Genomic DNA, 21,052 nt, shown 5'->3' on the forward strand with positions numbered 1-21,052 from the left:
ATGCAAAACATTGATATTGTCAATAAAACGGATGTCCAATTCCTCTGATGCATTGCCCATTAGTTTCCTCTTCTGTGGGCTAAATATAGGCTGTTGTCATGGGGCTCCTTAGTGCATCACAGTGTGGCCGTTGGGACCCTCATAGGGAAAGCTTTCTTGTTTTTCAAAAAAAAAATCCTGCCCTTGTTTGTTTCTGCCTGCAATAAATTGCCTCCCTTTGCGGTATAGCAGCTGTCTTAATTTTTCTATCTCCATAAACCCCCTCAAAGCAACCACACGAAAGCTCCAGCTTTGTTTCTGTTTACTGTAAAAAGTGAGTGTGTGCCTTTTTTTAAGTCTTCGTGCAACAAAAAGCATTTAAATTCATTCCCCAAATTTCACCAAAATTTCCCTTGATATATCTCAAGTCGCTTTGTAATTAATTAGGCTCGATTCGGCGGTTTTGCTTTAAACTGCCCTGCGTGCGTATTGCAATTGTTGTTTTATGAGACCAGCTTGGGGGACCCAGCTAAACTGCCATGACTTTGGTCTTTTTTTTTTGCATATTGACAGCAGAAGCGCGGTGCGTCTGTTGCCGTGGGTTACCGTCACACGGGTTCACTCCCCAAGGACAGAGCCCCGAAGGGTTTGCTGGGAGGTGTTCAGCCAACAGCGGCGCACGAGGAGTGAAAGTTCGAGAGAGAGCTTAACCTCTTTAGCACCCCTCGTTCTCTCTCTCGTCTTCCTGTTTACTTTTCTTCCCTCTCGTCGGTACTTTCCGAGTAAACAGACGTCGACGCCCTCCTTCGGCCCCAGACAGATAAGCTTTGTCCCTGAAATTGCTGCGGTCGCCGTGGTCACGGGTCCGAGCTCTTGTCAGGAAGCGCTCCTCTCGCTTGTTTATCTCCCGTCTCGTACGACGCCCAGTCTTTTTGACAGGACGTCTATCTTTTCCCCGCCTCCGTGCGTCTCCCTACTCTCCCTATCTGTTGCCCGTAATCAAGTCGTTTACGCTCCCGAAATCCCGCTTTGCCTCGGGAGCGCTGCTCGCCGTCGGATCCACGCTCCGGGTGAGTCAGGAAGTCGGTTGGCCCGTCTCTCTCCATGGCCATGACGACGCTCGCAGGCCTAGATGTACAGCTGCCCCCTCCGTACATGGTCAACTCGGCCGTCAGGCCCTGATGGAGTTTCCGGTAGAGAGAATGTGCGAGTGTGTTTACTGTGCTGCAGCCAGTGGAAGAGCCAGCTGGCGGCCCACGGATGGCCCCCGAGAGTCATCGTTCCCACTCATTACCCAGCACGGAGAAGGGAACTATGGTTTTGGATGTACGTCACTCTCTCACTCATGGATTCCATATAAGAATCCACTGAATTCCAGAGCTGCAGAGGTTGGCTTAGTTCGCGCGTCCATTCTCGAATTTTCTTATTCCATAATATCTCCCTCCCCCCCCCCGTTCAGTTAACAGGAACGCCACACGACGTTTCGGCTGATCCGTCAACTTTTCACCATGAGTTTAACGACGCCGCCACCTCCTTTTTTCGTTTAGCAACCTCTGCATTTTCGAGCTGAGAAGAGGCTCTGCTCCAACATGGGGCTTAGACTCCGAGAGGCTCGGCCCGCAGACGTCAGCGCTGCCTCTCCCATCAATGCTCAGCTTGTTTGAGCAAATAAACAAACCAGTCCCCAGCATCCCTGCGGGGAGAGGCCTTGCAGCCCGAGAGTGAATTGAGTCTAATTTTCCCTAAGCCCGCTCATCAGTTATTCTTACGTGAGTGCACAGATGAGGGAATCTGAGGGGCGTTTTTTTTTTTTTTTTTTTGCAGACTTGCGTCATCATCATCTGGCAGGAGGGCGGTTGTATACTGAGTGTGAGTGTGTGGGGAGTGAGGACTAGTTGTCTCACGTCTGTGTGTGTGTGTGTGTGTTTGTTACTGTAGCCTGCTCCTTTCAGATTGACCCTGGTCTCGACCGAGACACTCCCAAACCCTCTCAGGGTTTGACGAAAGGGATGTTCTTGAAACTCCTCTTTTTCTTTTCCTTAAAAAAAAAAAAGACATATTTAAGTGAAATGTGACAGGAAAGGCAGGGAGCGAGAGATGGGTGAAGACATGCGGCCCGGATTCGATCCCAGGCCTCAGCCGACATGCTCCACGCCCTTGTCCGGACAGCTTCCTTGGTTCCCCTGACTACCTCTTCTCGTCTGGGTGGGAGTGAGATGCAGTGAATGACTGGACTTCTGTGGGGTGTTTGGAATGGGATGGTGAGTCGGGTCTAGTCAGCGATAAACATGAGGTCCAGGGAAAGAAGTGATTAGTTAGCAGTTCTGTATTATGAGAGCACGTGCTCTGCGCATCCTGGGAGTCTCGCCCGCCGGTTCCCACGACATTATGAAACGCGTCGGATTAACGTCCTCCTAAGCAAGCAAGAGATCTTATCTGGCCCAGTTTACAGGCTAGTCTGTCTCCTGCTGATCCGGTGTCTACACATCAAAGACGTGAACAGCAGCTCAGTGGTCCTAAACTGACAAAACAGTGTTTGTTTGAAGCCTCACCGAGAGAAAGGGTGGGAATCGAGTCACACCACACGTCCACCTCGTTGCTCTCAACCATGCCCCCTTTAGTATTTCTCCATCGAACGGTTAGCCTCGTCTCCACTGGGATGGGCGAATATGCGAAACGGAAGCCTAACATCTCACTCATAAACTTGGCTCCTCGCAAGACGTGTTGTCACAATGCGCCCGGGACTGTCGTGTTTTTCAAATTGCTGCCTGTTAAACCTTCCCACACAGCATGCTCGTTCCTGCGAGGCCACCAGATGGCCCTGTTCTAGAGGAAGCGACTGCTACTCTCTTTGGACTAAATGGTTGTTATGAAACCCTCCCTGCCCTCTCTCTCCCTCGGGTTCCCTTTAACAGTGGATATTAACCTGAGGCTATGGACAAGGGGGCTGTAAAATAGCTGACATCAGTGTTCGCACAGCTTCCAGAATGCTGTAATGGCTGCCCTCTATCTCGTTTTTGGCCTCTGAGCGCACCGCATTACGTAGTGTTAACGTTAATGCCTTTGTCATATAAACACACTTTGTGTTCAGCGGATGAGGTCATCGCGGAGGGGTTTGATTACAGCGGCGCCTGCGTATTTGTTGTTGTGAACTTTTGAATAATTGTCGTCAGCATACAGACCGCTGCTCCATTTGGTCCGGGTTTTTAAACAGACCTTCTCTGTCTTCCATGCTCCCAATAATCGAATTCCTGGATTGTTAAATAGACCTGACTTGTAATGGTTACGAAGCGAGCATCTCACCCGCTGTGCGCATTCTGGGGAAACGTTCCACCCGAGAAGCATGCTCTCATTGCGTTGTCGTGACGTAGCCGTCCGAGCTGCGCTGTTTAACAGCCATATGATGAGTGTGATTGCAATGCACTTTACAAACAACATGGGATTGAATGATATTATCTGGTGGAAGGGAAGAGGGTGGGGGGGGGTCACTTGGGATGAGGAAGAGAAGGAAAAACAAGTCCTTTGGAAGTGTTTTGACTGTAAACCAAGCTGGCGGAAAGGGGCAAACACATCATTTGGATAAGGTAAACCTCAGAAGCCTGATTCTGTGGGGATGGTATTTATGTAAACCCAAAGGGCACACTAGTAGTGTGCAGCTTAACCAAAGGGGAAGTATCATCGCCTACCTCCTATTAAGTACACACTATTTTGATTCATTTCCACCAGTGGTATGTGGGATTGGCTTTATGTATTTTATACCCCCTTTCTTGTGGGGGGGAGCACTTTTAGAGTTTATGTATTTTTAGAAAGAACTATTTTTGTTGCTCTGAAATATGTTCCAAAAATGTGCTGCCCATCAGGATGTCTGCTCTTTTAACCACTGCTGCATTCCTGAGTCGCTCCCACTACCTGGATCGAAACACTGTGTCTGTGTGTGTCTGTCCACAGCATTCTCGTCTGCCCCCTTGAGCGCCCCGCCCCCCCCCCCCCTCCCCCGACCCCTCAGGACAGCCGTGTCACCGCCGTGTCACCACTGCTTCCTGCCCCACGGCCTTGGCCTCGCCTTCCCACACTGCGGCACGCTGCCCTGGTGTGGAAGCTCCCTCCCCTCTTTTCCAGACTGTTTACAGCGACTCTGCAGACCCCTGGACCACAAACACTCAGGCAACCTTTTCACTTTTGAGTCCAACCACAACAAATGAGGGGGTCAGATGGCTGAGTGGTTAGGGAATCGGGCTAGCAATCAGAAGGTTGCCGGATCGATTCCCGGCCATGTCAAATGACGTTGTGTCCTTGGGCAAGGCACTTCACCCTACTTGCCTCGGGGAGAATGTCTCTGTACTTACTGTAAGTCGCTCTGGATAAGAGCGTCTGCTAAAATGACTAAATGTAAATGAGGTCAGAATATAGCTATCCCGAGTTGGTGAAAGCCCATACAATTGGTAGATGCATGCTTTTTTCACGGGTATAAAACAACATACAATAATAGCCATTGTCCCTATCGCATGGTGTTTAACCCATAAGAGAAGAACTTAAGATTCTTGAAATAGTCCTATACTCCTTACTATGCTGGGTTTTACCCGTTATTTATAGAATGGTCTAAATCTGTGGCTCAGATTAGTGAAAACAAGCTACCTTGTTTAGCTTCACAATGGCATTCTATACCACGAAACCATTTAAAGCTCTTTAACTTGTCTCCAAAACTCTAAGTTGTTTAAGTCAGTCATTTCTTATTCTCTGTACTATTTTTCTCAAGCCTGAGAAAATACCAGCGCAGCCCACGTTGGTTGATTTGAGAAACTGTTGTGTAGTTGTCTATGATAATTGATAGAAGTGTGGGGACATCAGTTGTTGTAAATCCTCCCAACTTAAACCAAGACAAAGAAGCCAGGTTGTGTAATGTTTCATAAATAAATCTGTTTTATTTGTAACATATAAAATTAAATCATTTTTTTACAATTTATTCCAGTATAACACATGATATCCAAATAAAGTAGCTACATTTTGATAAATAATATTAATATTAAACACATTCATTCATTGACATGTTTCGCTTTGTCTTTCGGATAGAGAAGGGAATTCAATAGCTGCCACAAAACATGAACATGTATGCCCACGTCAGGAAGGAGTGTAACCACACATCCATCTAACAAGTGAAGAAGTAACACATGGTCTCTGGTTCCTGTGTTACAAGATGGTCATGGTACACTTATGTTACGTGTGTGTATACAGACTTAACATACACACACACAAGTCTACAGTATGGGTCATTTCTGGTGTTATAGATCGAAATATACATCGCGAATTGATATCAACAACTAACATACATTTACAAATATTAATTACATGTTGCTCCATAATGAAGCTACTCATGATGCTCCAGTAGTATGAAGCGATTCTTGATCAAGATTGCTGATTCGGTCACAGCAAACAGTGCACTTCATTAAGTCCTCATGATGTAAGCCCACAATTCCTTGGGAATCTAGTTACAACAGGAAGCTGGTAGTTGATTGGCGCGTTGACTCTTGACCCCTGCGTTTGAACAGACTGCCATTGGCTGTCTGTCCAAGTCGTCGTTGTTCCTCCTCAGGAGCTTCCGGGCCTCACAGCCAGTCAGGACTCAGTCTCTGAACTTGTGGATGTCGTTGAACAGCCTGTAGAAGGGGTAGGAGGCTTCGTTGGCATGGGGACAGTTGAAGGTGCACTTGCAGGACTCGATCATCATGACGTTCTTGTTGAAGGTCTCGCCGTCTTCGCAGCGGAACTTGACCCGGATGGTCCTGGTGTCCTGGGGGCTGCAGCAGCGGCCGTCCACGCAGGAGCCGCAGTACTTGGGCCTGTACTTCTTCAGGCTGGCACAGCCGGCGTAGGTGAACTTGACGGCCTGGCCGGACTTCTTGGTTCTGTTACACTTCTTCCCTTTCTGTTATGAGGAACAAAAGCGAGGAGGAGAAGACAGGCATTTAGTGGTTTGGTTTTTCGGAAACGGTTTCAGTCGACGGGTTGGATGTCGTGGGGTACGGTTTGGGGGGTTTCAGAGGCTCTGGGCTTACCTTGAGGCTTGTGTAAGGGGACTGGGTGCATGGCCGCACTTCGCAGATGCGGGTCTCTTTCACCAGCTTGCACTCGTCGTTGTTGTTGGTGACGCGGGTGGAGATGCCCGTCCCGCAGGTCTTGGAGCACTGGGACCATGGGGTGGTCTGCACGATGCACTTCTGGCTCTCGAACAAGTGACCCTCAGGCTGTACTCTGAATGCTGGGATGGCAAGAGAAGAAGGCAAGACACGTTAGAAAATGCTATTCGCATGTCACAGGTGTAGGAAGAAGTCATGTGGGTAAGTCCAATGGCTGCCAATAAGGGCTCTTTGCTTACCGGGTAGAGACTTGAGTCCACCCTTGACAAAGGGGATGAACTCGTTCCTGTTGGTGAGGTCGCTCTCGGACTCGTCTGTCCGCATGTGTTTGCCGAACAGCTTCTCCATCAGGTCGGTCTCCTTGCCGTCGTCGCACACCCACTCCTCGCAGCACTGGCCGGCCACCTTGACCAGCCTGGGGTTGGCACAGCCCAGGTTGGGCAGGGAGAGTTCCTGTGGGCACAGTGGGATGCAGCCCACCGCCCCGTCGATACACGTGCACTGGTGTTTACAGTTGGGCTGGAAGCTCTCTCCGTTCTGGTAGATCCTGCTGTTGTACTCGCAGGGTCGGCCCTCTGATTTTGCTGTTGAGGGAAAGAGCAACATTCTGTTATTCTGTGCTCTGTAATGTTAGCTGCAGACATCCCATAATGTACTCCCAATGTACTAAACTCCCTCTGTAGGTCGACTGCAGTCTGACTAGCCACTGAGGTTGGGTTACATATTTGAGTGTAGAGCAAGGTGCCAAGTTACAATCAACAATATCGAATCATTAAGTTCTGTCTCTTCGTTTTGAACAATACCCAGAGCTTAAACATCATTGTTGGAAATATACACATACCTCGACAGATGCCACGTGTAGCGCCAAAGCTGGCCCCAAAGTTGCATTCGAGTCCTTTAGTGTGGTCACAAGGCTCCGTCAGGCTACAGTCCTCGTTGAGCTGCCTCGAGCAGACCTTGCAGCACCCGCAGTCGTCCAGTGCGAGGCTTACGCCCGGAGCGCACTTGGGCAGGTCGAGAGGACAGTCGCACACGGCGGGGCAATAGAAGGAGAGGACCTGCGAGGACAAGCAAACCCCATGTTACATTAGATAAATGCCTGATGGTGAACCATTTAATATATTTGTACTTTCGACAAAGTCAAGTTTTGTTCGCCGTATTATTTAAATCGATTGACAACCGGGGTTTTTGCGCGTCCATTAGCTGTATACTGCTACTCAGAGTTAAATCAACTGAAACAGATTAAATGGTTTAATAAAGAAAATAACTTACCACGTCAAAGCTTCCAATGAAGATCACGATGAAAGAGAACATCAGCATCTTTGCGTCTTCTCTTAGGCGTATAGTCAAGAGTAATTCTGTTCAAATCCTGTTCTGAGTGATAAGTCTTCGGAAAGGTCCCAGTCAGTCGTCTGTAGCTGTTTGGTTTGTTTTCCAGTCTTTATAGCCGAGGCTTAGGAGTTGTTCTAGCTCTGGTTGCAGTTGCAGTCTGCTGAGCTTGAGCGCCTCACGCCTTTTATACCGTAGTGAAAGCTGACGTCGTTGTTGGCTGGCTGCTGAACTGTTCCAAAACTATGCAAGGAATGTTTCTTGGCGCGTTTTCCATCCAAGCTAAGCACCACCCTGTCTAACTTTTTTTCTTAAATGAATTTTTCTTCCAGAATTGAACACACTTCTCTCCACCCCCCCCCCCCCCGACCGTTTCCTCCCTTTCCTATACTCCTTTATCCATTTCCTTGGCTTTTTTGTATTATCAGAAATGTCGATAAGAATATTTTGTGTGTGTGTGTTTTAAATAGGCTTACATTTAAAGTGGAGTTTCATTTTAGAATAGCCTTTCAATTAAGAGAAGGGCAAATAAACCAATGTTTTCGTCATTAATAACAATATCTTTAACTTTACATCCCTACAAGTTTTTTTATTTGTTTCTATGAACAGTTTAGGCTTTTGCACTAAAGGATTATCTACAATATGTTGAGTGTCCATTGTTCAACTTATAAGTAACTTACTTATAATCTACTTTTTGTGGTTCATTTGTCTCAAGATAATGTTCATGTTATATGGATTTATCTTCCCAACCAAGATGGAGGAAATGTAATACTTTGAATATGTCACTCACCCTCTCATTATTTTTATTTTTTTATCTGGAATACTAGCCTATACTCTTTTGCCGAAACTGATGTGCAGAAAGAGTATCGCAGTAGCGATATTCTGTGCGCTTCTTTGAGTTGTGGGAGAACTTAAGTTTACAGCTTCTATTTTTGGCCAGCTATCCCCTTTATTCCGTAGGACCAAGTATTTCCAGATGCGAACCAGACTCCAGACGTAACAATATTGCCATATTTGGTGTGGCAGTAGCCTGCATTATTAACATATTTCTCCTTCAGCTAGCCAACCACAAAGCATTCCTGACAGCTTAAAGGGTTGTTAAATATGTTCTTCATGAAGGAAATTCCTTAGCATTCCTCGGGTTAATTTACTTTTCACGCAATCTGTCCATCATTATTTGAAAAAAGAATCTTCTACAGTGATCCAATTTTCCATATGAGATGTTAGTTTGGGGAGAAAATACCAAACTCGTTTAGTCTACTTTTCATCGGGTCTCAAATAAGTCACATTCCACCGACATTTGTAATACAGATATACCTGATAGACGTTTTAGGATTTGACCAAGACAACGTAACCTACTTTATAACAGGATGCTTGATGACCGATTAAGTTGCCAAAAGAATATACCGAAATTGACTGCTTTGGAGGAAAAATGTAATTTATTGTTGACTGTCAGTGTTTATTTTTACTCAAGACCGCGGCATAGTTTTTCTTTAATTCATCCCTGGCTTTAGTTTACTTGACGAGATACGAAGAGAGCGTTGAACAAATAACTAATGGTAAACGCCACGGAGAAACCTGCCTCCGGTGAGTTTGTCTTTGTTTTTGCTTAATCGCAATAGTTTATCTTCTTTCCTAGTTTTTGTTCTGGCGTGACGGCAGTATTTTCCTTACTAGTGTTTGTTTCGAAGTCAAACGTTCAACCACATCGACTGTTCGACATGAAATACATGTATTGATCAAGCGATTCGATCGATCATATTTGTTTTCCTGTTTATGTATACTAACATTTTAATACTTAAAATCCATGACACTATACCATGCTGTGATAAACTTTGTTGACGAATTGTGAAAACAAACTCTTTTTGACAACATGTTGTTACAGTCATTTATAAATCAAGTTTGCTATAGGCTGCATAATCAGATATAGCCTATGGCAACACATAGCACATCATTGTGGTCACTTAGTATCAATATCATCAATGTTTTCAGTTGTAAGAAACGGAAACAGTTTAGGTAGTGGGACCCTTTCAATTGTGATTCAACTGATTCAGTAGTCCCTCACGTCTGCAACAAGTGCCACATCTAAATGTGTCGGTACCCTTCAATGAAACAACCATGTCTACTCCATAGCTCCACAGGTCTCTCCTCAGAACTTTACATTCTGATTTCAAATGCGCTGTGCTGCATTGTTCAGACCCACTTACTCTGGGGGAACAGGGTGTTATTGGAAACAGTGCCGTCATTGTACGCAAGTGGAACTACATGCCACAATATTCCTTCGAAAAAAAATACCCATTTAGGAAACATTACAAAGGCGGGACATGCAATCATAATATTTTCCACCCTGGATTGTCAGTGTAGCTTCCTCTCTTTCAGCTTGTGGAACACTATAGGAAGCTCAATGAATTGTGGGAGGTTCAGAATGTACGCAAGCTTCTCATTGGCTGACCCTCTCCAGGCTGGTTCATGTAACCTCCTCATCAGTTTTTATGACAAATGTTTGTTACTGTCAGCAAATCTAGCTCTGTTTGGAGTTCTTCTTCAAAAGACATGCAGGGATATATATGACTTGTCACTATCGGCATATTTCTGCATATTCCCACACAATTCCCAGTTGTGTCAACAGAATAAATCTCATTGTAATGGAAATCTATCACTTCACACAAACAGTGGGGGTACGAGAGTAGATATTTCGTATTGGTATGAGTATGACCTTTTCAGAGAAATACTGCGGTTGTTTTTGCGGTTTAAATCAACCCCAGGTGGCGAGACGTGTCTGCTGTCACTCATTTTTATAGCTGCAGAGTCTCAGAATGTTCCAGGTGTGCCTACGAGGGGTTTCCTTCGCTTAACCTAAATACTTCACATGGGAGCAAGCAAAAGACAGACTCGTCTGGGGCAGACATCCACAAAAGAAATGGAAAAAAACATGGGTGGGGGGGGGGGTAGAGTGGAAAAATGGAATGTGGGGCTCCTGGAATGTTTAGACCAGTCAGGAAAATTGAGTGGATCTGGAACAAGAAAAGACAAACTTTGGTCCTGGGGTGTGGAAGAATGTTCTCTGGGATGTCTGAAGAAACATTCCATTCAAAGCTAAGCCCAGCGGCTTCCTTAGATGACACTGTAGGGAAAATGAATATGGTCCCTGCGCACACAACACAGCCCCTCATTGACCGAAAGACGCGCCCTCCTCTCTCTATCAATCCTTTGACTATCATCAAGATAGATGGCCACTGAATTAGTCTAATTCTTCGAATGATCTGATGTGAAAGGCAATTTTGATCCCTATTTAAGTGCCCTGCTTTTTTGGTGTGATGGGACGAGTCTTGAGAAGGGATTGGCTGGCATTTAGGACGTTGTTAGTCATGCTTGCACTCCATTTAATCCAAATTAACACGTTGTGGAATCCATCATAGGCTTACATCATGTGTCATGTAATGGATCATTTTTACATTTTCAACTGTAATTTTTTTCCCAATCATTCCATCATCCATTTTGTCGTTTTGACACCCACATAGAAGTCTAGCCAGACTTAAATCTACACAGTAGATATGTTATTACCATGATAGTAGTGTACAGTAAACATAAATACATTGACATATTTAATAATAGTATTTGCATATTTATAGTCCATTAGCTGAAACGACTCTCTTGTTTTTCTATTTTATTGCCATTCTATATTCATATAATATAGAATAGTGTGCGGCTACAACAATGTATAAGCTAGTTAGACTTTGACGCATTCCATAACGAACCGCTCACTGTCACAATTGTGCGGTTCAGTGAGAATTGATACATTCGTACACGTGATGGTTTGTTAGTGCGCGTCATCAGAGCACTGTCGCTTGACTGTGTAGCCGACCGGAGCGGGACTGTCAGTTTAGTAAATATAGAAGCGACAAACGGGAAAACAAACAAACACCTAGAGTAAAAGACAACAGGCTGTTCTCGCTTTCATTCATTTGTAGTGCTGTTAGAACTGCTGATAGGCTATTTAGCATGGCTGGTTTAATGGCAGGTTTTGGGAACTTCACTCACGCTGTTGTTCGTGCAATTCCCTCATCCCTTGCCAAAGAGGCACTGAGGACAAACAACTTGGATGTGGATCTGGCGAAAGCTCAATTGGAGCATGAAGTATACGTCAACGTTTTAAAGCAGAAACTCGGATTGGAGGTGATCGAACTCCCCGCTGATGAATCTCTCCCGGACTGCGTGTTTGTGGAAGATGCGGCTGTGGTTTGTGGTGACACCGCGCTGATTACGAGACCCGGGGCAGAGAGCCGAAGGAAGGAGGTAAAGAGTGCATTTATTGCTGTAGGAATGACTGGTTGAAACCATTTGTTGTATGTGTTGTTATTTTGCACGATCAATTATATGCGCCGTGGCTTGACCATAGCGTAACCTGGTAGCACAAACGGGGCATAATTAACAATCAGGCAACGCCCTTTGAAAGACAACCAGTCACTAGGGCAGGGATTCATGCACAACTGCAACTTTATGTAGCCTAAAATCTTTTTCGTGTTAAGGCCATGGCAGTGTTGTCATGACTCCGTGTGTTTTTCTTCACAGGACATAATTGAAAGGCGCAGGGATTAGTTGTTGAATGATTACAGTTGTTATTACACTAACGAGAAGCCGTGCACGTGATCAAAACAACACATTTTAATAATGTAGGCATTAATTGAGCCAGTGTCACAATGTTTGGCATTTGACTGTGTTGCGTGAACAGATCATTCTTTCCTATCCCCTCATAGCTTTTAGATTACTCCAACTCCTGTACAGCTACTAACAGTAGGCTGTCGGCTGGTGTCGGTGGTTCCCATGCCCTCAGCATGAGTTGCGCAACATCCTTATAAAGGAAAAGAAACTCTCTGGGTCAGTCGAGGCATTTCCCCTCAGTTCACGGTCATGTTTACGTGATAAAAGCGGACCATTTATACGAATCAGACAAACAGTGCATGCGCAGTTTCTGCCCCTGTGGGCTGTGGACGATTCTGTCCTCTGTCAGTGACAGTGTGTTTGACGGTTGGGCTGGTTCTCTGAAAGCCTCTGTCATGTCACCTCACGTACCCCCGCTGGACCCAGTGCTGGTAATGGTGCCCAGTCACACTAGTGGCAGTGCGTATTGATCAGACTGTAGAGCACTCCCGTGTACTGCTAAAGGCCCGTTGCGTTTTGTTTTGCTCGATTCCAAGCACGTTTCCGGACACAAAAGTGTTTTAATAATGTATCTCCTAGCCTCTCTGCAGTGTGTGTGAGAATGACGTGGAGCAGGCCGTGTGCTGTTTCACATGGAAGATTGACGGAATGGGGATTGGAAGAGGCGTCTGGGGCTAGTTGAAGTGGTCTGGTGACCTTTGTGTCCATCATGAGAAATCTTGTGCTCGGGTTTTGAGAGCGACCACGATTTGACACATTGTCACTCACTAGTGCATGCTGTGCAAGACTGATATGGTTGCCCAGCCCATTACCACCTACCCCATCACCCACTGCCCCCAGACCCTCCAAACAGAACGAATCAATGCCACACATTTACTGGTGAACCGATGTCATTGATTGATGGTTGGATCATTGCTTATCGGTGGAGAAAAATCATTAATTTTCTGTCTTTTGATCTCAGAAGTAAACAGTTCCAGCGAAAGTGGTCTTACAGTAGCAATATCTAGATCACCTTGCTCCCAACTCTATAATTGCCTAGTTATTGCATCGACTGCCAGTAAAAAGTGTAGCTATGTGGTGTAGTTTATTATCGACAGAGATTTGGCTGTTGATGCAATTCTGTTTCAAACAGTGCATAGACATGAATACTAAACCAGCCACTTGCATGGACTTGTATGGGTTGGATTGTGTAATCCATTTCTGATAAGTCACTGATAAGAAGGCAAACAGAACAGACATTTTGCTACAAATATCAGCCCTAAGGTGTGCCATTGGAAAGTTATTCCCTTGTACAAAGGCTATTGCATGTGACAACTGTAGTTATCGCAGCCTCAGTGCTATGCATGAAAATGTGACCTTTGGATTGTGCCTTGTGTTTCTTGTAAATATTTAACATATTACCCATGCATTCATGTAACTGATCGCTTTTCGTACAGCCTAGTAAGGAAGTTGTAGATATATTTCTTTGTGACATTGTTTTGATAACCATAACCACATTCTCTTTACTTATGCAGACAATAGTCTTATGAAATGCTAAAGCATATGTCTGTTTCATATACAACAGTTTATTTGATTTTTATTGGTTTTCTTCCCAGAGCTTGTGGTGGTGTGTGTGTGTGTGTGTGTGTGTGTGTGTGTGTGTGTGTGTGTGTGTGTGTGTGTGTGTGTGTGTGTGTGTGTGTGTGTGCGTGCGTGCGCATAGAATAAGGCCAAACCAAAGAGTGTGTTAGTCTATGATAACAATCCTTTCAGTATAGTTTGCATGCACTGCATTGCATATGCAAGGCACATCACAAGTATGAAGATAATCATATAGTATACAGATAATATTTCCCCCCCAAAATGTTATTTACATGCAGTCAATAGCAGGTATTTCAGTTCGCACAAACTGTGAAACAGCAGTTGTCGCAGTGTAGTAATAAGCACCTGAGTATCAAATGAGTTACTGAGTGCTGTTTTCTCTCCAGTCATTCAGAATTGCTGAAGTAAATGATTGCTTGCGTGAGATTACTATTCACAGAATTCATTATTTACCCCTCAACGCTGCCCAATCATTTTTCCTTCTGCTAACTGAATGAGCTTGATACTTCAGCCTCTGAAAGGTGTGAAGCATTGAAGGTCAATGAGGACAGGCTTTTGGATGTGTAATAGTGTTTTGAGACTCGTTTTTAGACTTGAACACAGGAACACCCTTCTGGCTTCTCAAAGCATTTATCAGCTACCTGATGCAATTTACAAGCCTGGATCATCAATCACACACACACACACACACCAGCTGTGAATCCCTGTCTGGTGGCTAAGGGGCTGTCGTTCTGACTGTCAAGCCCCGGCTAATCGACTTGCAGAAGAGGAATGAGTCGTCTTTCCCCTCACTTCCCCCGCCATTTCTTCAATCTTCATCTCCCCGCTACCCACGGGAGCACTCCGACTTCATCATCAAACACCCCCGCTGTTTTTATGGGACAGCCGACTGATGCACAAGTCAAGCTCCCGGCTCAATCAGTATTTGATTTCCCTACTGTAAGCCATATCATTTCATCGTTGCGTCTGTCATGTGTGTGATATGTTTTCCACATTCATCTACATTTCTCTCTAGGCCAAGGGTGCACAATTAGAATTCAAAGAGGTCCGTTGCCTCACATTTTCTTCCCCCAAAGGTCCACACCATGAACATTTCTTAATTCTTAATTTCATTTATGATTTGGGGCGTCATTCTTGCCCATGTAGGCCCTACAGCGACTAAACAAAGTACTGACACTCGCTGCGGGAAGGATGAAGGCATATTTGTCTGTCCACTCGTCTTCGAAAGCTGGATTTTCTCCGTCGACTTTCGTGACTTTTGCGCACGCCGTTCCACGACTTCCCCTCTCGCTTCTGCGTTTGCCTCCTCCCTGTCTCTGTCCTAACACGCCCTGTAAACCTTCGCTTTGATTGTCCTGAGTTACGTGAAGTGATTCAACTAACGCACGCGATCGGACAACACTTCGTAGTACGGGGCGCCGTCTGGGACCTTCCCAGCTGTGCTGAGCCAGCGGCAGTATGTGTACGTTGAAAATAACGGTTGCTTCGTCAGTATTTACTCGAACAATTATTCATGAGAAACGTATCTAGGTTCAGATGGAACCTCCAGCCAATTGTGCGCCCCATGCTCTAAGCCAATGACTGTATCTTTATAAAATGGTCTCATCTCTCGTCCCGACATTATTCTAAAGGCAAACTTTTGACATTGTAATGTTGTTGTCCGAAGGAATCCGTCAGTCATAACCAAAGCTAGAACTCGTGCGCCCGAGCAGGAAGGCGGGGAATAACCGTCCCAGACCCAACATTTAGGTCCCATTTTTCAGACGAAATATTTAGACTTGGCGCTGAGAGTTTACAGTGAGTATCCGTCCTCCCCCCCCCCCCCCCCCCCCCATCCCCCCGCCTTTCATACCCCCTCAGAGTTCACCCCAAATTGACACCCGATGCTCTGGAGGCCCTGTTTTGACTAGACGCCCTGCAGATGCTCATTTCATTCCCCTCCGTTTCCCCGCTCCCTTAAATGACTTCCTGTGCGGAAGCGACCTGGTTTCCTTCAGGGGGCGCTTGACATCCTCGTGTGAAAGGGGGGGGGGGGGGGGCGTCCCAGGCCCGGCCGGGCCCCGAGTGAGACGGGGTCAACCTGGCGGCTTTTCCCCGACTGTCTGGGACATTCCTCCGCATCCAAACCTGCTGCTTCCTTAGCGAGGAAGGGATTGGCCCCCGTCTCGGTTTGTCTCGCCGACCGTCCTCGACCTCGGAGTTCTTTTTTTTCTTCTTTTTTCTCGTCCGGACGTACCGTGTTAAACACACATTCCAGCCCTTTCTTGTTTAAACCCTTCCACTTCCCCCCCCCCCCTCCCGTCTATGTCTCGTTCTTTCGACCTCCTCCCCCCCCCCCCCCCTCCCCGGTCTCTCCCTCGATATCTCTGTCGGCCCCCCTAAAAGTCCAGCCAGCGCCGTGCGTCGCCTGCGTTACGCCGCCTGCCGCGCACCTGCCCCTCGCATGCGTTAGGGTGGTGCGGAGAGCGCCGACGCGAACACACCCGTGTCTTTATTCACCCGCGGCCTTGGACCTGGCCGTCTGTTCCCCCCTCCCTCCCCTCAGGAGCAGTTGTGGGACCGCTCACGGACTGGAAACCTCACCCGGCCTCAGAACGACACGGTCGCGGCCGGCTGTCGTCGGGCTTTGGGAGGACGCCCTGTGTGGCGCTCCTAAGCGACAGAAGACTTAGGAGGGGGGGGGGGGCCTCGTTCTGGGAGAGCTGGCTTCAGATCGGGCAGGAGTCATGACAGGAACATGTGTTAGAGCACACTAGAAGAAGGTCATCCGCAGACACAGAGAGCAAAGGAAAGGCTGTTTTTTCCCCCTCGTGCGTCGAGTGTCTTTCACAGAGCTTGTGAGCTAAATTGGAAACGTCTAGGCCCACTGGTCAAAGCTCCTTTTAGAACATTCCCGGAAAATCGAATCAATAGACAGACGTTTTCAGCTTCGCTTGATATACGACACGGTTTTTTAAGACTTTGTTCAAAGTAGCTTTCTTGTAAAAAGTAAGCTACAGATGTTTTTTTGTGCTGATGTCATTTACAATGTTGTCTGTGTGCTAGTGTAGATATGGCTCTGTTGGCTAGTAAAACCTACTTTAAGTATTCACAGTATATCACAGACTCAATTCAGCCTCGTGAAGGTTATCGAGGCAGAGCCATTGACCCAAGGGGGTTGTGAGTGTGTGGATATTTTCAAAGGCCTGTCTTCACCCTTGGTAAACATCCATATTCATGATGCTTTTGATTTCGACTGTTTAATATGCGCAGCATATTAAAGACCCAAACAGAACAACAACAGGTGTTTGTGTGAGTGTTTGCGTGCAGGTTTATTTTGCGTATGCCCAAAGTGTTTTCTCAAGCTGATAAAACTGTTCAAAGTGCTTTGTGTGGAGTTGGAGAAAACCGGGGTTCTAATTTCAACGCTTTATGATGTCTGTCTTTGGCGGATGTCACAATTGAATTGCAGTGTCAAGCCGTACTAAGTGAGCTAAAATAATGAAGCATGCCCTGCCGCCCCCTTGGACTACGGAAACACGTGACGCTCGCTGGAAACCTCCCAGAAAGACGCAGGCTGCGTCGGTTCGAGAGAGACGTACGCTCACCCCTCTCCCCCCCTGCCACCTGCCCGTCTGCCCCGCCAGCTGTGGCGAGTGGGTACACTTCCAACCTCTCCACCCCCTCTCCCTCACCGAGGGAACAGCTTGCATCTTCTCTCAGTAGAGCAGTCGCTCTCAGTGCGGTGTCGCCATCGATGACGGTTCCGTTTGAAAGGCAGGCCTTGCGGTGTGCTCTTGTTTCGCTGTAATGTCTCCCAGCATACTTGTCAAAGCTCAACGAGAGCTGTACGTTTGGGCCCTGTATGTAAATTCCAGGTCAGGGCTGCCTCAGAGCACACTTCCACACAGACAGTGGAAGTATCATAAACTGCTCGCCCCTTCCCCTCCCATTAATCACAGGGCCGGGTCTTGTATTTACATGCCGAGATGAAGCCGACGTGGCAGGTTAACCTCTGAGGATAACCTGCCAGCCGCCCCTTGCCACGAACCCAACATCCGCTAGAACACCCACCTAAAAATAGAAATTCTTCGCCCATACAGAAGGAATTCGCAAAAGTAACACACACACACACAGGCAGTACACTGCATTCCTCACATACGCGCACCTTGACGCACCTGCGGACGCGAATCGCGAGGCGCTGAATACACACCGCCATCTTGCCAGCGCGCGGGTGTCAACATCACTCATCTCTTTGGACAGGGGCCCGGGAGGACAAGCTAATGGACGGCTTTCTCCACTTTACCGAGCCGACCGTTGCTCCGCGGCTCCGTCGCCTCACAGGAACGGGCTCAGTCGCTACCCCTCGGCCGTGTGCTTCACTCTCCCCCAGTTCTCCCACGTCGCCCCCCCCCCCTCCGTCTCGCCCAAAATGGATCCTGTCGCTCCCGCCGGGGGGGAGTTGGAAAAAAGCTTTTGTGGCGCGAAGAGATTCATGGACTTGAATCCCAGCGATACGACAAGGCTCCCCGTCAGTCAGCCAGGGAGACGTGGGCCTGTACGATCGATCTAAAAGCATTCCAGTGGCGTGAGCATGCATTCACGTGCCTCATTTCAACATCCCGCCATCTATCATCTTCGCTTTTGAAGGGCCTATTTTTGCCATTCGAAACCAACAACCTGATTTTGCCCTTAGGTTTACTCTAGGGCGTTTTTTTTCTTTCTTCTCACTGTCCGTTTTAGTAATAGGGGTGGGAATCTTTTGGTACCTCACGATTCGATAAAAAATCGATTCACAATTTTATCGATTTTTTATTTAATAATAATTCTGTTATAATTTTTTTTATAAAAATAATTTAAAAACTATTTTAGACATTCGTGAATTGATAGAAGACTGAATCCCGATTCATACGTGAATCGATTTTTCCCCCCACCCCTATTGATTTAGTCTACTTGGTTCGCCCAATGAACCCTTTGTACAGGCATAAATAATCTTATCCAGCAATGTTGATTGATAACAGACACGAAACGCAGTTCCGGTTGCAAATAAACATGGATTCTCCTGTCTCGTTCGGTGGCATTAACAATAGTGGATTTGAGTCCTTTGGCCTGTATATCCCTCCAGCTTCGTAATGCCTCTGGACTTAACCTATGTCGGGGCCACGTGTCAGTGCATGCAGGCGCTCTGTGTGTGTGTGTATGTGTGTGTGTGTATGACAGTGCGCTTGCGTGCGTATGGAGTGTTTGCTCAGGGGCCAGACACAGATGTCCAGATACATCGCTGGCCATAGGATGAGTGAGTATGTATCGGTTTGGTGCCAGAATATCTCCCCGGGGGGGGGGGGTATTCTTGTGCAGAGCACCTCTGTGTGTGTGTGTGTGGGGGGGGGGGGGGGGGGGGGGGGTGGTGGTGGAGGAGAGGGGACTGAGAGAGAAGCAGCCGGGAGGGTACATGCTGCTCCTGTCTGCCCTGAGGTGTAACAGTATGGCGCGATTTCAACACCCAGTCTGTTCTCACGCCAGGTCCGACATTCAAACAACATCCTCCTCCTGTCTGCTCTGCTTTCCTGACCTCAAACATGCCCCCCCCCCCCCCCCCCACGCACACACGCACACACACCGGCAGATACAAACAGACACACACCGACTTCAGCCGGACACAAAGGCCCGTACACCATTTTTTTTTTCTTCTTTCGGTTTATGTCTGAGAAATTGGGCACGAACACAAGCCCAACCGCTCTCTGAGAAGACAAACGCCTGCAGACCAAACCCAAGCACAAACTCGCCTGGCCGTAATAAAGAAAGGAAAGCCTCGACGGCAATTAAGGCACGACTGCAAAACCGGTGGGCTTAGGCTCCACAGCTCACCGTGTATCACTCTCTCACGCTACCACTGTGGAGATGGAGATGAGAGGAGGGGTGAGCCCGGGGTCACAGAACAGTTTGGGGGGGGGGGGGGCCGTGTGTACACAGCGAGGTGCGTCTCACCCCCGGGGATCGAGGACTCGAATCGTCTCCTGATCCCTTCCCGCCCTCGTAAGATGTTTGCTCAGATGGTGAAAGCGAATGCGGTCGTTCCGCACGGCGGGGGGAGGTGTGGGTGAAGAGGGGGGGGCGGGGGGGGGGAGACAGGCCGGTGTTGGTGGACTGTAGCATGACTGCTGTCGGTTACATAAGTCGTCGTCGTCGTCGCCCCCCCCCCCAGTTTCCATTGTGCAAGGGTGTTTGTTTGACTTTTCTTTCCAGCGAGGAGGAGGAAGAGGAGTGCATGCGGATGCTCAGGGGCCGATCACATGAAGTGCACCGCTGGCACAGCTCTCGGAAAGAGAAAGAAAAAAAAAGCGTTTATGTTACGATGTTTAACATTACCCCCGCCTTCCCTTCTTTCGAACGTGTATTTCGTCAGTGCATTCCACTCCTGTGTGGCGCTACGGCGGCCGCGCTGTCGGCCAGGGCCGAGTCCTGCCAGAAACAGCAAAGAAAGCATCCTGTGGCCGTTTCCCGCTCGATGACACTGTTTCCCAGGTATCTACCCCCCCCCCCCCCCCCCGCCCCAAACTCTGGTCCATAGCAGCAGCCCTGGGAGGGGGAACTCTGTCGAGGGATTGTTCTGGGTGGGGGCGTGGGGGGCGAGAGAGAAGGTGAGTGCTGACGTGTCCGTGAGCGGAAGGTAGGAAAGCTCAGCCGCCCCCTCGTCTGGGCCCGGTGAGAGCTGACAGCAGCCCCTACCCCCTTCCCCCCTCCAGCCCCTACCCCCTCCCCCCTCCAGCCCCTACCCCCTTCCCGCCTCCAGCCCCTACCCCCTTCCCCCCTCCAGCCCCTACCCCCTTCCTCCTCCAGCCCCTACCCCCTTCCCCCTCCAGCCCCTACCCCCTTCCCCCCTCCAGCCCCTACCCCCTTCCCCCTCCAGCCCCTACCCCCTTCCCCCTCCAGCCCCTACCCCCTTCCCCCTCCAGCCCCTACCCCCTTCCCCCCTCCAGCCCCTACCCCCTTCCCCCTCCAGCCCCTACCCCCTTCCCCCCTCCAGCCCCTACCCCCTTCCCCCTCCAGCCCCTACCCCCTTCCCCCCTCCAGCCCCTACCCCCTTCCCCCCTCCAGCCCCTACCCCCTTCCCCCCTCCAGCCCCTACCCCCTTCCCCCTCCAGCCCCTACCCCCTTCCCGCCTCCAGCCCCTACCCCCTTCCCCCCTCCAGCCCCTACCCCCTTCCCCCCTCCAGCCCCTACCCCCTTCCCCCTCCAGCCCCTACCCCCTTCCCCCTCCAGCCCCTACCCCCTTCCCCCTCCAGCCCCTACCCCCTTCCCCCCTCCAGCCCCTACCCCCTTCCCCCTCCAGCCCCTACCCCCTTCCCCCTCCAGCCCCTACCCCCTTCCCCCTCCAGCCCCTACCC

The 21,052-nt window shown here is 48.4% G+C and overlaps 2 protein-coding genes across 4 annotated transcripts in view; one reads left to right on the plus strand and one right to left on the minus strand.

The window, feature by feature from the left end:
* Positions 1 to 4,876: 4,876 nt before the first annotated feature.
* Positions 4,877 to 7,611, minus strand: ccn1 (cellular communication network factor 1). The gene is made up of 5 exons (XM_062452654.1): positions 7,386 to 7,611; positions 6,955 to 7,171; positions 6,353 to 6,697; positions 6,033 to 6,235; positions 4,877 to 5,902 (listed from the first exon to the last, which is right to left on the minus strand). The coding sequence occupies exons 1-5, from the start codon at positions 7,431 to 7,433 to the stop codon at positions 5,600 to 5,602; spliced, it is 1,116 nt and encodes a 371-aa protein (XP_062308638.1). The 5' UTR covers positions 7,434 to 7,611; the 3' UTR covers positions 4,877 to 5,599.
* Positions 7,612 to 8,563: 952 nt separating this feature from the next.
* The window catches only part of ddah1 (dimethylarginine dimethylaminohydrolase 1), a 44,908-nt gene continuing 32,419 nt past the window's right edge, over positions 8,564 to 21,052 (plus strand). The window contains exon 1 of one of the 3 annotated variants that reach the window (XM_062452393.1): positions 8,564 to 9,029. Coding sequence is in view for 2 of the 3 variants with exons in the window: in XM_062452391.1 (XP_062308375.1) it covers positions 11,445 to 11,738 (294 nt within the window). In the remaining variant the exon portion in view is untranslated. Of the gene's footprint in view, positions 9,030 to 11,268; positions 11,739 to 21,052 lie in introns of those variants that run through there. The other 2 variants (XM_062452391.1, XM_062452390.1) reach the window with 2 other exon arrangements.

The sequence above is a fragment of the Osmerus eperlanus genome, chromosome 26, assembly GCF_963692335.1.
Source record: "Osmerus eperlanus chromosome 26, fOsmEpe2.1, whole genome shotgun sequence".
Classification (NCBI taxonomy): domain Eukaryota; kingdom Metazoa; phylum Chordata; class Actinopteri; order Osmeriformes; family Osmeridae; genus Osmerus; species Osmerus eperlanus.